Source organism: Equus caballus, chromosome 10, assembly GCF_041296265.1.
Source record: "Equus caballus isolate H_3958 breed thoroughbred chromosome 10, TB-T2T, whole genome shotgun sequence".
NCBI classification, from domain to species: domain Eukaryota; kingdom Metazoa; phylum Chordata; class Mammalia; order Perissodactyla; family Equidae; genus Equus; species Equus caballus.
In genome coordinates this window covers 19,765,726-19,780,813 of record NC_091693.1, presented here as the reverse complement: position 1 = coordinate 19,780,813, position 15,088 = coordinate 19,765,726, and the positions used below count along the sequence as shown (strand labels likewise).

The 15,088-nt window shown below is 54.0% G+C and overlaps 1 protein-coding gene, 1 long non-coding RNA gene and 2 other non-coding genes across 4 annotated transcripts; 2 read left to right on the top strand and 2 right to left on the bottom strand.

Moving 5' to 3' along the window:
• Positions 1-7,943: 7,943 nt before the first annotated feature.
• MIR150 (microRNA mir-150) lies at positions 7,944-8,008 on the top strand. The gene has a single exon (NR_032890.1). It is a non-coding gene; the product is annotated as a microRNA mir-150 (primary transcript).
• On the top strand, positions 8,006-9,995 carry LOC138915940 (uncharacterized). Its single transcript, XR_011422450.1, has 2 exons — positions 8,006-8,227; positions 8,638-9,995. It is a non-coding gene; the product is annotated as an uncharacterized lncRNA (long non-coding RNA).
• Positions 9,279-11,556, bottom strand: RPS11 (ribosomal protein S11). Its single transcript, XM_001491984.5, has 5 exons — positions 11,309-11,556; positions 10,522-10,653; positions 10,265-10,340; positions 9,866-9,995; positions 9,279-9,454 (listed from the first exon to the last, which is right to left on the bottom strand). The coding sequence occupies exons 1-5, from the start codon at positions 11,321-11,323 to the stop codon at positions 9,331-9,333; spliced, it is 477 nt and encodes a 158-aa protein (XP_001492034.1). The 5' UTR covers positions 11,324-11,556; the 3' UTR covers positions 9,279-9,330.
• LOC111775527 (small nucleolar RNA SNORD35) lies at positions 10,101-10,188 on the bottom strand. Its single transcript, XR_002811234.1, has one exon. It is a non-coding gene; the product is annotated as a small nucleolar RNA SNORD35 (small nucleolar RNA).
• Positions 11,557-15,088: the final 3,532 nt, after the last annotated feature.

Genomic DNA, 15,088 nt, shown 5'->3' with positions numbered 1-15,088 from the left:
TCTGGAACTTTTCATCACCCCAAGAGGAAACCCCCATACATATTAAGCAGCCTCTCCTCGTCCCCAGCCCCTGGCAGCCACTAATCTCCTTTTTGTCTCTGTAAATTTGCCTATTCTGGACATTTCCTATAAATGGAATCCTGCAATATCGTGGCTTTCTGTGTCTGGCTTCTTCCACACAGCTGACTGTTTTGAAGGTTTATCCAGGTTGTAACATGTGTCAGCTTCATTCCTTTTCATGGGTGAATACTATTCCATTTTACAGATCTGCCACATCTTGTTTACCCAGTCATCAGTGGATGGACATTTTGGTTGCTTCTACTTTTTGGCTATGATGAATAATGCTGCTGTGAACATTTTTGTACAAGTTTTTTTGGTTTGCTTTTGGGTTTTTGGGGGTTTTTTTGAGGAAGATTAGCCTTGAGTTAACTGCTGCCAATCCTCCTCTTTTTGCTGAGGAAGACTGGCCCTGAGCTAACATTCGTGCCCATCTTCCTCTCCTTTCTATGTGGGACACCTGCCACAGCATGGCATGCCAAGTGGTGCCATGTCTGCAAGGGAGCCTAACTGGTGAACCCTGGGCCACGGATGCAGAACGTGCGAAGTGACCACTGTGCCACTGGGCCGGCTCAAGTTTTTCTTTTTTTAAGTCTGCTTTTTCTCCCCAAATCCCCCCAGTACATAGTTGCTTTTTTTTTTTTTTCAGTTGTGGGTCCTTCTAGTGGGACCCACATGTAGGATACCGCCTCAGCATGGCCTGATGAGTGGTGCCATGTCTGCACCCAGGACCCGAACCGGCAAGATTCCAGATGGATCCATGTCCGTGCCCAGGATCTGAACTGGGCTGCCAAAGCGGAGTGTGCAAACTTAACCACTCTGCTATGGGACCGGCCCCTAAGTATGCTTTTTTTTTTTTTGGTGAGGAAGATTGGCCCTGAGCTAACATCTGTTGCCAATTTTCCTCTTTTTTTTTCCCTTTTTTCTTTTTCCCCAAAGCCCCAGCACATAGTTGTATATCCTAGTTGTAGGTCATTCTAGCTCTTCTATGTGGGACACCGCCATGGCACGGCTTGATGAGTGGCGTGTAGGTCTGTGCCCAGGATCCGAACCAGTGAATTCTGGACTGCTGAAGCGGAGCGCTTGAACTTAACCACTGGGCCACCGGGCCGGCCAGTACAAGTGTTTGTTTGAATAGCTATTTCCACTTCTTTGGGGTTGCTAGCTCATATGATGCATTAGTCAGGGTTCTCTGGAGAAACAGAATCAACGGGATGTGTATATGCACATATAGAAAGAGACTTATTTCAAGGAATTAGCTCACGTGGTCGTACAGGCTTGCCGAGTCCAAAATCTGATAGGGTGGCCGGCAGGCTGGGGCCTCAGGAAAGAGCTGCAGTTCAAGTCCAAAGGCTGGAGAGCCAGGAAGAGCTGACGTTGCAGATAAAACTCAAAGGTGGCAGAATTCCCTCTTCCTTTGGGGGACGTCAGTTCTTTCTTCTATTCAGGCCTTCAACTGATTGAATGCGGCCCACCCGCGTTATGGAAGGCAGTCTGCTTTACTCAGAGTCCGCTGATTTCAGTGTAAATCTCATCCAAAAATACCCTCACAGAAACATCCAGAGTAATGTTTGATCAAACATCTGGACGCTGCAGCCCAGCCAAGTGGGTACATGAAATGAACCATTAGAGGTGGTAAATCTGTGCTCTTTCGTCACTTTCCTTGGGTCCTGCTAGAATATCCACTGGCCCAGCCAAGGGTCCCCCTAGAATGATCTGAAGGCTCCTGCTTTCACGTCCCATGAATCCTGTTACAGCACCTGTTGGTCTTTCCTAAAATACCCTGAGGAATCTGTCATGCCCAGCTGTCCCCTCTTTGTCTCTAGGGATCCGGCTATGTCTCCGGGGCACTCTTCCAGCAGCCCCTGGGCTTTTATTTTAAAGGCTCTCAGGTCCCTACTGGGGCATTCCTTGGGCCCTGATTTATAGTGCCCACCATCCTGTGACGATGCCTCCCAGGACCTGCTAGACTTTTCCTAGAAGCTTGAAAACCTGGGGCCCCACTTGTGATTCACTTTAAGATGCCCCAGAACTCATCTAAATGCTCCCTGAGCCCTAACATAATGTCCCTGTCGTCCACTCTGAGGCCTGTTGCCCATTAGGATGGTCTCAAGACCCCAGCGCCAGGCGGGCACTGCCCCCAGAGCCGCACTGCATCCCTCACTCTGCCGTGATAACCGGCTCTAATGCCAGTGCCCCTGGAGTCCTGCAGGACCATCGCCAGAGGCCCCCACCCTGCCCCTGGGTCTCCAATAATCTCAGGGCCCCACTCTCATGCTTCTTCGATCCTCTGAGAGTGTCCTGAGACCCAGTAATGATATCTTCAGGAGCCTATGCTGATGTCCCACAGAGTCAGCCACTCCACCCCTGGAATTCAGCTAAACCAGTCCTGAGCCCTCCCCTAACCGTGCTGCCCTGGCTCCAGGACGGCCCGAGGGCCTCAGCCCCAGACCCTTCTCTGCGTGGCCCTGCAGTTTCTGCTGTAAAGCTGAACGGTGTCCCCAAACCCACTCCCGGGTTCTCTCTGTTATTGTCCCTCACCAGGCCCGGACCTACCCACGAAAGACAGACAGACAGACAGACAGACACAGAGGGAGGGAGGTAGATAGACAGATAGATAGATGATAGACAGATAGATAGATGATAGAAAAATGATAGATAGAAAGAAAGAAAGAAAAAGAAAGAAAGAAAGAGAAAAAGAAAGAAAGAAAGAAAGAAAGAAAGAAAGAAAGAAAGAAAGAAAGAAAGAAAGAAAGAAAAAGAAAGAAAAAAAAGAAAGAGAAAAAGAAAGAAAGAAAGAAATAGACAAACAGGTAGGGAGGCAGGCAGACAGATAGATGCACAGATGGACAGGTAGTCACCCAGACAGACAGACAGACAGACAGATAGGCAGGTAGATAGACAGATAAATAGATAGACAGACAGAAAAATAGACAGGTACGTAGGCAGGCAGACAGACAGATAAGTATATAGATGATGATAGATAGAAATATAAGGAGGGAGAGGCCGGCCCCGTGGCCGAGCGGTTAAGTTCACGTGCTCCGCTTCAGCGGCCCGGGGTTTCGCCAGTTTGGATCCTGGGCGCAGACACGACGCCACTCATCAGGCAACACTGAGGCAGCGTCCCACATGCCACAACTAGAAGGACCCACAACGAAGAATATACAACTATGTACTGGGGGGCTTTGGGGAGAAAAAGGAAAAAAATTTTAAAAAATCTTTAAAAAAAAAAGCTTTCACAACTTCTAAAAAAAAAGAAAAACAAAGAGAAAAAAAAGAAAAAGAAAGAGGTAGATAGGCAAAGCAGACAGACACAAAGATGGACCAGTAGACAGACATACAGACAGAGATAAACAGATAGGCAGAAAAGCAGATAGAAACAATTAGACAGACCCTCCGGCACCTGCTGTAACCTCCCTCTCTGGCAAGAAACCTCACCCGTTTCCCAGGAACTCGGCATCACACGCCTTCCATACCCCGCCCCACGTTTGGCAAGCCTCAGGCTCCCTCGCCCTGGGGGCCCTGAGAGCTTTAGATAGCCTGGGTCCCACCCTGACGGTTAAAATGCCCCCAGGAGTCTTCTCTATTGCCTAGATAACGCCTAAATAACTAAATAATTTTAGTGCCTAAAGTAACGCCACTAGAGCCCTGATGACAAGTCCTTGGGCTCCTGCCACCATGCTCCCAGGACCCTAATGCGTGGCCCCAGGTCCATCTGTGACGCTCACATCTGGCTCAGCTGACCTTCAGCTCCTGCCTCAGACATCTCTGGGCATCTCTTCTGGGTGTCCTGGGTCCGGCGATAATCTCATCCGCTGTCACTTCCACACCTCTCAGGACCCTATGCTAATACCCACTGGGTCCTGCCAAAAAGTCCTTTGAAGTTCCTGATAAAACGTCCCCAGGACCTGGCAACACTCTCCCCACTGTGCGCTCAGAGGACCCCTGGACCCCAATGAAACGGGTACAGTCTTCCCTGATGTGGCCTTGAGGGTCACCAAAATGGCGTTGGGGTGTCCCCTCTAAGTCCTCTGGGCCCTGCCAGGACCCAATTAGAATGCCTGTTAGTTAGGGCCGGCCTGGTGGTGCAGTGGTTAAGTTCGCACGTTCTGCTTCGGCGGCCTGGGGTTCCGCCAATTTGGATCCTGGGTGCAGACGTGGCACCGCTTGGCAAGCCATGCTGTGGTAGGCATCCCACATATAAAGTGGAGGAAGATGGGCACGGATGTTAGCTCAGGGCCAGTCTTCCTCAGCAAAAAAGAGAAGGTTTGGCAGCAGATGTTAGCTCAGGGCTAATCTTCCTAAAAAAAAAAAAAAAAAAGAATGCCCCTTAGCCACACCATGAAGTCTTCAGGGTCGCATGAGGACATACCAAGAGGCTGCTCCGCTGTGTCCCGGAACCACCCAAGTGTCCTGTGGGGCTCTGGGAAAACCTGCCTCCCAGGATGCTGCTCCGGCGCCATCTGCACCGGGCCTGGATCACTGCATTAGTATCCTGTTGCTGCTGTAACCCGTGACCACAAACTCAGTGGCTTAAAGCAGCACGAATGTGTGATCTTACAGTTCCGGAGGTCAGACACCCGAAATGGTCCCCAGGGCTGGCTCCTTCTGTAGGCTCCAGGGGCGAGTCCCTTTCCTGGCCTCTTCCAGCTTCTAGCGCCGCCTGCATCCCTCAGCGCGTGGCCCCGTCCTCCAGCTTCAACGCCAGCAGCCTGGCACCTTCTCTCCTCTCTGTCCCCTGTGTCCACCCTTACCTCTCTCTCTGACTCTGACCCTCCCCCCTCCCTTTTCTCAGGACCCTTGTGATTATGTTCCAGGATCATCTCCCATCTCAAGGTCCTGAGTTTAATCACCTCTGCAAGGTTCCTTTTATCATACAAGGTCACATATTTACAGGTTTGGGGGAATTAGGGCATAGAAGACTTCGGGGGGCCATTACCCAGCCTACCACGGTCACCAAGGACACCCTCCCTTGCCCCGGCTAGAACCTCCCCATTCTCACCCCTTCTCTCTCCTGTCATGTGGCCCCAGGGTTTAGCCAAGAGGCCTCTCAGAGGTCTCCCCAAACACTCCCCCAATGTCCCTCCTTCCAGCTTCAAAAGGAAAAGCCCTCGAGGTCCCTTAATGCCCACCGGGAAGCAATCCCTTTAGGGTGCCTGAGGCCCTGCTGTGTCTCGGGGCTCATTGACAGCATCCACTATCTCCTATCTTATCCCCAGGGTCCTGTTCTCACGTCCCCAGGGGCCCACTGTAAAGCCATGGCGAGACTGTGGCAGGACCGCTTCCTATTCTGTGGGCCCGATGCCAAATGAAAACCTGGGGCCCCTTGTTCCAATTTCAAGACATTCAGGCAGAGCATTAAACGACGCGTAGGTCCCTCTCAACCACGGTTCTCACGGTGCGGGGAGCTCGCCCAGGAAGCTGCCGCGGCCCCTGGGGTCTGTGTGCTATAAATGGCCACAGGCGGCTCTGAGCTGTGCTCCTGCACCGGTGTCGCCCGCACATCCGTCTCTCCCCTCGGCACCTACCCCGTGGTGCCCCCTACTGACCCCAGGAGGCAATCACACCGCATTCGGAATCCAATCCGGCTTCTTCCAGGTGAGCTGTTCTGAGCCTCGGTTTCTTTCTCTGCAAAAGGAGGATGATAACGGCGCCTACCTCAGCACAGAGGCTTCGGCGAGTCAAAGGGTTGGCACGGGGCACACAGTAGGGGACAGGAGTGACACCTGTTCCCCTTAATGCCCCCCTCCAGGGTCACCCTGGATCGTGGGCTCTCAGACGCCGGGCCCTGATCTGTCTTGCTCACTCTCACATCCCCAGACGCCAGCACAGTAAATATTTGTGGAATGAATGCAGACAATAATGCATGACCCTGGGCTGGTCCGAGATGCCCCCAAAACTCTTCGAGAATGGCCTTAGTGTCCTGCTAGAACGTTCTAGCAGGATCTATTGCCGCCCCTGAAACACTCCACAGGTGTCTGTTGTAATATGTACTAGAGCTGGGACCTGCTGTAATGCTAGACCCTGGGGTTTGCCCATGAGGGGCTCAGGGCGGCGCGAATGCCCACGGCAGACACTCGATTCCATTTCCCTGGACTCCCCTCCAGACCTTGGGGCCTGCTGTGACAAGCACAGGGTCATGAGACGCTATGGTCCCACCAAGATCTGCCTTTTGTCATGTCAGAGGCTTGACCCCTGCTGTCATCGTAAACCCAGGACCCTGCTATGAAACTGTGCCTGGAGCTAAGTTCTTTGCAAAATGGCAATGCCACCGGGGCCTCCTAGGAGAGGCATGCGACAGAATATTCCAGAAGCATGCTAAGACAGACTCCAGATCCCATGCCAAACCAGCAGGGCTTGCTATAATAGACCCAGGACTCCACAACCATGTAATACCTCTGGGGCCACCTGCCAAGGCCTCTTGTCCTTGGGCCTGCCTGAAGGGACCCAGGACCTGCTAGACCCTAGCCACCCCTGGGCCCTTCTCTAACCGCAGGCTCAGGGCTCCAGGATACTTACTTTGCTAAGAAATATCACTTCCTAGAACGAGTTCTATCCCATTAACACACGTGAGCCCGTTTCATCCTCCCAGTGGGGCAGGCAGGCAAGAACCCATTTTACAGATCAGAAAACTGAGGCTCTGTGGTTGGGGGAGTTCCCCGTCCAAGGTCACGCAGCTGTCGAGCGACAGGACTAGAATTCGGAACAGAGCCAGCAGTCTCCACGCTCACACGGGGAGGACTCTGCTCACGTCCACTGCTTCTGGTTCCTCCACACCCTGAACCCGGGGGTTAAGCCCGCCCTGTGAGAACGTGGGGATTGGACTTGAAGTGAATTCATTCGCTCAGCTCAACAGGTCAGAGTGTTTACAACTGTTCCAGGCGCTGGGGGTGCGGGGATCTCTGCCCCTGGAGCTCCAGGGTCAACAGGGAAACTAGTAAAGATGCTGTCGTACACGATTTGCACAACACACATGCGAACACACCATCAACAGGCGACACCTGTGCAGGACACGGAGCCGGGAGCAGTGATTGGGAGGGTCGGAGGCTGTGCAAGTGGCAGGAGGTGGGTGAGAATTGGAGACTGAGGCGCGGATAGGCCTCCCAGCCGAGGCACAGGAGGCGGGAGGCGCAGATCTGGGGGCGCGGGGGCAGGCAGCCAGAGGAAGGGAGGGGAGAGCAGGGGGCAGAGGGCGGAGGGGGAAACAGGAGGCTGTGCCCCGGCCCGGGATTCTCTCTCTTGTCTGTCACCCGGCTCCCAGAAGGGCAGACACAGCGTCACCCACTCCTCAGGTGAGAACTGGGGCCAGGCCGGAGGTCTCTCCTTGGTCTCTGGACCCATTGGGCTCATCAGAGGTGGCCCCCAACACACGCCAGGCACATGCCCCACCCGAGACCAGGTAGCCTGATGCGATGGGGTGCCAAGGAGACGCCCCAGTGACCGCCGGGAGGAAACAGGGGAGCTGGGCTGTTGTTGTTGTAAACACGGCGTCCCCACCCCGAACGGAAACACCTGCGGCAGGGGGGGCCGCTCGAGCAGCCTCCATCCTTCTCTGGGTCTCCAGCCCCCTCCCTCTGGGATCTCCATCCCCTCCCTCCTGGGGCTCGGTTCCCTTCTCCTCTCGGGATCTCTTACTCCCCCATCTCTGTCCCCCTCTCTCAGGGTCTCCAGCCCTCCGGCACGGGGTGGGGCGCGCTCGCAGGCTGAAACTCCGGGCGGCGCCCCCTCCTGACCCGTCCCTGCCCCTTCCTGCCCTCTTTGATGCGGCCCCACTTCCTCTGGCAGGAACCCCCGCCCTCGCTGGGCCTGGGTAAAAAGGAGCCGCCGGGCCGGTCCAGAGGCGGCGTCCGTCCGTGGAGGCAGCAGCGGCTCGTCTCTCCCCACGGCCCTGTCTCCCAACCCTTGTACCAGTGCTGTGCCTCGGTCCCTGGTACAGGCATGGGGGGCAGGGACCTGGGGGCACCAGCAGCGCCGGGCCGGAGGGGTGAAGCCCGAGGGGTGCCTCCAGCATCCCCCTCTGCCTCTGCGCCTCCGTCTCTGCCCTCGGCTCCCACAGGTCCTCGCCTCCTCTCCCTGTCGTCTCTGACTTCTCCAGTCTACACCTGCCGCCTCCTGCCTGTCATCTCTAACGAAGCGATGCTCGAGGTCCATCTGTTTCTGAAATCTGACGGTTCGTCCCTACCTGCGGTTTGGGTCCCTGCTCGGTGTCCAGCTGAGCCGTCTGCCTTGATTCTCTCATTTCTGTATCTGGCACTCAAGGTCCCCCTCCTAACTGTCAACCTCTCCCGTTTTCCTCTGAGGCTCAAGGTCGCTGTCTGGCTGTCCATTATCTTACCCTAACTTTGCCTGGCCCTGTCCCCACTCTCCCATCTCCCATGTCTCTCCTCACCCAAGGTGCCCCCCGCCACCCCGGCTGTCCCTCCCTCCCTTACTCCCCATGGGTCCCACTTCCAGGGCCTCCCTACCCGTTTCTGAGCAGCCCGCAACCCCGCCTGGCCGAGCTGGGTTCCAGGGGGGCTCCAGGGTGGCCTCCCGGGCAGACTTGCTCTCGAGGCCAATTTCCTTACTTGGATTTTTCAGGCAAAAGGTTTCCAGAACCTGAGGCCTGGAGCCCAGCTGTTCCCTAGGACTTTGGGCAGAGAACTCGCCCCCTGGATGAGTCTGCTCATCTGTGACCCGGCATCATGTCCACTTAGGTGGGGGCAGTGGGGCTCACAGGGGAGAGCACCTGCGTTATTTCCCTGGCCCACCCTGTCCCTGTCTGGGGAGACAAGGAGGCCCAGGTCGAAAACCCCCATAGTGCAGAGCCAGGCGACTGTGGACCTGTCGAGCCCACCCAACCCCCCAAGAGGCCCAGAGTGTGGCTCTTCCTCCTCCCGTCCCCACGGAGGCCAGAAAGGGCCTAGACCAGTCTAGAGAACCCAGGAGCCTCCGCCCTCACTCACTTCCTCCCCAGAGACTGGGGGGGGGGGGGGGGGCAGTTCGACGACAGGTAGAACAACTTATTTATTTCGACACCAAGAGAAGACGCAGAGAGAAGGGCAGCATCCCAACACGGCTTTTGTCTTCACCCGCAGATGAGAGCCAGAGGCAGAATGTGGCTCCCATTCCCATCCTTGTGCCCCCAGAGAATGAAAACGAACCCCTCCTTCACCTCAACCTCTTGCTCAATTCCCAGGCAGTCCCCTCCCCCAAGAAGGGCAGACACCCCGAGCCTGGCCTGTGGCTGAGAAAATAACTTTATTTTGTTTGGGGGAGCAGGCAGGCATCGTCTCAGAACTTCTGGAACTGCTTCTTGGTGCCGGCGGCCTTGGTGACCTTGAGCACATTGAAGCGCACGGTCTTGCTTAGGGGCCGGCACTCGCCCACTGTGACAATGTCGCCAATCTGGACGTCCCTGTGGAGGCGGGCAGCCGGTGTGTCACCACGGGGGGGGTGAGGGGAGCCCCCAGAGGAGAGCCTCACATGTCCAGTTCCATCTGCCTCCTAGCCATTATTCATTGAGCACAAACTATGTGCAAGGCGCGTGCCCAGCCCAATGCTGGAGAGGATACTAACCTGCCCGGACTTCTCGGGGCAGGTCCTCTCCATCTGACACAAAACTCGAGGTTCCCAAGGATGGTGGCCTGCTTATAGCAGCCTCGTCATTGCCCCCGTTCCCAAGAGCTTTCTACCTCCCCCCGCAGCCAGGGCATCCTGGCAAGCCCCGGTCAGGCCCCATGTCACTCAGACTCGAGCGCAGACCAGCCCTTCCTCTCTGCCTCGGAGGTTGGCTGGCCTGGGCCACCTGGGGGACCCCGGTGCTCACCTGAAGCAGGGGGACAGGTGCACGGACATGTTCTTGTGGCGCTTCTCAAAGCGGTTGTACTTCCGGATGTAGTGGAGGTAGTCTCGACGGATGACAATGGTCCTCTGCATCTTCATCTTGGTCACCACACCTGGCGGGGAGGGGACAGACTGTGGTCAGGCGCTCCCCCCAACCCGAGGAGGAGGAGCCTTGGAGCGCCCAGGGCATGCCAGGAATCGGGAGCTGCAGAGCTCTGTTTCTGGCATTAGCTGTGCCAAGCGGCTTTCTCAGCAGTGCCCGTGGCAGGCATCTGCACACCATCGTGAGGACAGACATCATCTGCCAGTGACCCCTGGAACCAGGAGTCCGCATGTCCCCAGCCCCCCCAAACCCAGGAGGCCCCCAGAGGTGCCCACTTACCAGACAGGATCCGCCCTCGGATGGAGACATTACCGGTAAACGGGCATTTCTTGTCAATGTAGGTGCCCTCAATGGCCTGAAAAAGAAGAGGAAAGAGTGAGCCTCCAACAGGTAGTTCCTGGAAAGAAAAGGGGGCGTGGCCTCAGGGACAAGAACTACAATTCCCAGCAGCCCCGGGAGCAGTCACGCAGAGGTGGGCAGGGCAACTCAGCCGGGGCACACGTGGGGCTCACTCTTTCCTCTGAGAGTCCCCCTACCTCCTTGGGCGTCTTGAAGCCCAGCCCGATGTTCTTGTAGTATCGCGGGAGCTTCTCCTTGGCAGTCTCTCCCAGCAGGACCCTCTTCTTATTTTGAAAGATAGTCGGCTGCTTCTGGTAGGCGCGCTCGGTCTGCGAGGAGGAGGGAGCTGGTGAGCTGGTAAATCGCGAGCTGTCAGCCACCAGGTCTGGAAGCCTTCTAGGAACCCCCAAATCCTTCCTCTCCAGCACGGACTCCCCAAACGCTCCTCCAGGGCCCAAGGACCCAGAATGACCCTCTAAGACACTCTCACCACAAATCCACTCCTCATTCACACTCAGCCCTGAACCTGGGGGTCACTTCAGCGCTCACGCTCCAAAACACCTCCCACCGCCTGCAGAAGTCACCCCTGAGAACCCATAGGGACAGAACCATCCCGCTAACACCCGGGACACCGCTCAGCATAAATTATGCTGCGAGAAACCAGGACCCCTACCCGGGATTCGCTCCTTAGCTGAGATATACGGCTGCAGAATTAATACCCAAACGAGGGGCTCCCCGGATGAACCCTTATACTCAAAAGGATTAACCCCAAGGCCCACGGCCTGCAGAAAACCACCCCGGAAACCGGGACGCTTAACAAGACAACTTCTAAAAGGCATGAGCCTCCATGTGCGGAGCCCCCAGGGTGCAAGAGGCGCCGGTCGAGATTAACGCAGACACGCGTCCTCTGCTCGAGTGGACCCCCGGGCGATCGAGGACGCCCCGGGCTAACAATAAGCGGAGGCGCCAGCCCTGAACCCGCACCTGAATGTCCGCCATCTTCCCGGCCGCCGGAAAAAAAGGAAAGCCGCGCGGCGCCCGGGTTTCCTTATCGGCTGCGCAGGGGCTAGAGAGGAAGTGACGAAAGGGGGAGGGGCAGCAGGGTTTGGGGCGGTGCCTTGGGCGCCACTCTGATTGACGGGCGGCCCTCACCAAACACGCAATTCGGAGACGGCGCCGACGCCGCCATGATGGTTAAGGGCAGAGGGGAGGGAAGCCGCGGACGCTGTCTCGCGATAGTCAGGGCGTCCCTGCACTGGCGCGCTAATTCACGTCGGGAAGGCGTGGTCAGCCTTGAGCCCGGTCTACATTATCGCGAGAGTTATAGGGAGGCGGGCATGATTCTGCGGGGCTAGGATCATGTTGGGTGTGGGGACCGCGTGGCTGTATCCGGGGTGGTTGCGGCCATCTTTTTGCGGGGCGGGCGACGCCGCCATCTTTGTGAGGGGCGGGCATTGCCCTTGAGCTTTTTGAAGTTTAATGAAAATTGTTCCCTGTGTCTCAGATAATAGTTTACTGGGAAAAAAGCCCTTTTGCTGATTTTCTCTCTGCAACAGCGCTGTCCAATAGAACTTTCCGCTGTGATGGAAATGTGCCATATGTACGCTGTCCACTGCGGTAGCCGCTGGCGCTTGAAATGTGGCCTGTGCGACTGAGGACCAGAATTAACTTTATTTAATTTTGTTAGATTTAAATTTAAATCGCCACATCGGGCTAATGCCTACTGGGTTGGGCACTGTAGATCTATAACTGGATACTAATTTATTATTTAAGAAACTCTTAGGAAGCAGAATCTTAGGAAGCAATTGCCATGGGCCAGAGGCATTGTGCTAATAGTCTATTATTCTTCTCGTTTTCTAGATGGGGAAGTTGAGGCACAGATGCTCCAGGTTTCGCAGAAAATGAGAGGCAGAGGTGGGCAGTCTGGCTTCAGAGTTCTTGATAACCTACCTTTAAAGAAGGAACCCTGGTGTCTTTTTTATAGTCAGCCCACACTTTTGTGCACCTATTGTGTACCTGCCGTCGTGGGCCACCGGCAGTGGGGCAACAACCTGGTGTCTCAGGCCAACCCGGGCAGCTGTCCACACTCTCACCGATTCAGACCTTGTTGCAAGATTTCAAACTCCCGAGCTTGGCGCAGATGAATCGTGTGCCTCTCCCCTTAGTCTTGGTCTGGTTTATCTGAGTGTTTCCTTGTTCAGTGTTACTCTGTCTCTAGAAATGCATGTTCGGCTGCTCCTCCCACCCCATAGGAATTACTGCTATTATCCCATTTGACAGGACAGGAGGAGGACGCTGAGGCTCAGAGAGCAGGGGTCACCTCTCAGGGTCACCCCTTTAGCCAAAGGCAGTCAGCAAATGAGCCCAGGAGGATCTGAGGCCTCAGCTCTTTTTTCCCCTTTCGGAAATTGCCTCTTAAATTGTAAAGCAGATAGGGAAGGACAGAAATACTCGTGGATTATTAAACTAAAAACTAAAACCCAGAAAGATTCCCACCCCGCCCCGCACCTCCCAGAGTGTTCTCCAGCCCTCTAGCTGAGGCTTCACATTCATCAGAGACCTCAAATTTAAGCTTTTGCTAGTGTTGCTGAGCAAGGGCTGGCCACCTGGTGCACATAAAGAGAAGATCCAGAGGCCGGCCCGGTGGTGCAGCGGTTAAGTTCGCATGTTCGGCTTCTCAGCAGCCTGGGGTTCTCTGGTTCAGATCCTGGGTGTGGACATGGCACCGCTTGGCAAGCCATGCTGTGGTAGGCGTCCCACATAGAAAGTAGAGGAAGATGGGCACGGATGTGAGCTCAGGGCCAGTCTTCCTCAGCAAAAAGAGGAGGATTGGCAGTAGTTAGCTCAGGACTAATCTTCCTCAAAAAAAAAAAAAAAAAAAAGAGAAGAGCCAATTATTAAAGCATCAGCCTTCAGGAAAACAAAAATAGCTTTATGTGCAAGATCGATCTGCAAGGAGACAGGAGAGATATACTCTCAGATCCCCGATCCAGGCTTGGGGCAAAATTTATGGGATCAAGGCCAGGGCCATCTGAAGTGCGGAGATGGGTGACTGGAGGTGAGGAGACGTGAGGTCATGGATCTGTGCAGCGTAGTCAAGCTTCATGGCTCTTCATAGGACATGGCCACAAAATGGTGATGTTAGCATGATCTGAGGGTGGAGTTTTCAAGCCTTTGACATCAGAAGGGTCATTTATCGGGCATTTGTGCAGGCCCATTTGATGGGTTGGTGGTCTCAACTGGCCTGAACTGGAGAAGGGGTCTCAGTTCCTGAGAAAACCACCCTTAATTACTCTGTTGATGGCGTCGGTTGAACTGGTCCTAGAGAGTCCATGGTTACACGAGTCTGTCCCAGTTCAACACACAAAGATGCACCGAGCTGATAATCAACATATACAAGACTTAAATTTGTCTTTATTCTGGCAAACAGCCTGTGAATTAATCATTTAAGAATAAATCCTGGTATATGACCTTATATTTGTGTGGGTGTGTTTAAATACGTTTTCTTTTAAAAAGAAAAGTTGATTTCTTCCATGTAAATATTTAAACTATACCTCCTAGGAAGCCCCCAAATAAATCCCACTTGATTTGAGAATTTAGCATATGATGCAAGATGCAATTAAATCCACAGGGAATACACAGTATATTCAATAACTTTGTGTTAAGACAATTGTGTGGCCATCTGTGTGGCAGGAGATCATAGCAACATTCTTGCTGGGCTTTAAGCTTAGCAAGAAGAAGTACAAATGGGTGGCTGAGAAATATGCGATCTGCTGATTCTCATAAATTACTGTACTAGATTGTTTGTGCTTTGGAATCAAAGGCCGGAAGGGAGTATCTTACCGAGCATGAAGGCAAGGGGCTTAGAAACGCTGGGCCCTTGCAGGAACGGAACGCCGTCTGCGTAACTTGCCTATTGCTCCTAGCATGCTCCCTAAGGGAACGGCCTTGGGTAGGGCTGGTGTACGTTGAAGGGAGGCAGACTAGAACTGCTGAGCTTTGACTTGCATATCCCTGCTGGCGTGAGTCCCTGCTATGCTTGTATTTCTTTGCCTGCAAATAAATATGTGGCGATCAGAGGGACCTCACCTCAGTCCTTGAGGCTGATGGTCCCCGTCCCATTGAATAATATAGATTGTGTTGTGTCTCTTATATAGACTGATCTGTCTATTAATTCTGGTGAAGACTTTTTAATTTTTAATTTTTTTTTATTTTTCCTTTTTCTCCACAAAGCCCCCCCGGTACGTAATTGTATATTCTTAGTTGTGGGTCCGTCTAGTTGTGGCACATGGGACGCCGCCTCAGCATGGTCTCATGAGCGGTGCCATGTCTGCGCCCAGGATCCGAACTGGCGAAGCCGTGAGCCACTGAAACAGGAACGTGCGAACTTAACCACTCTTGGCCACGGGGCCAGCCCCAAGTGAAGACTTTTTTAGGTATTGCGGTTTAGAACATAAAATCTGTGCTCCAACAAACCTCTACATTGTTTCTTCTCAACCAATCTGTGGTGAAGGACCAGTTTTTTAAATTTGCAACTTGTCATGGACCAGTGTTTTTGTAAAATACAATAGCAATGAATTAGCAGGAAAAGTAAATTGTAAAAAAATGACAAAGCCCAGGTTTTAATTTCTTCTAGACTCAACTGATAAATAATTAACTTGTCATATTGCTGTCGAGGTTTCCAACGCTCCCTCTCAATTAGTGTGCTATTCCCTCTGTGCTGAATGCGTTGTTCCAGTGCCTCACCTCTCAGCCTCCAGTGGA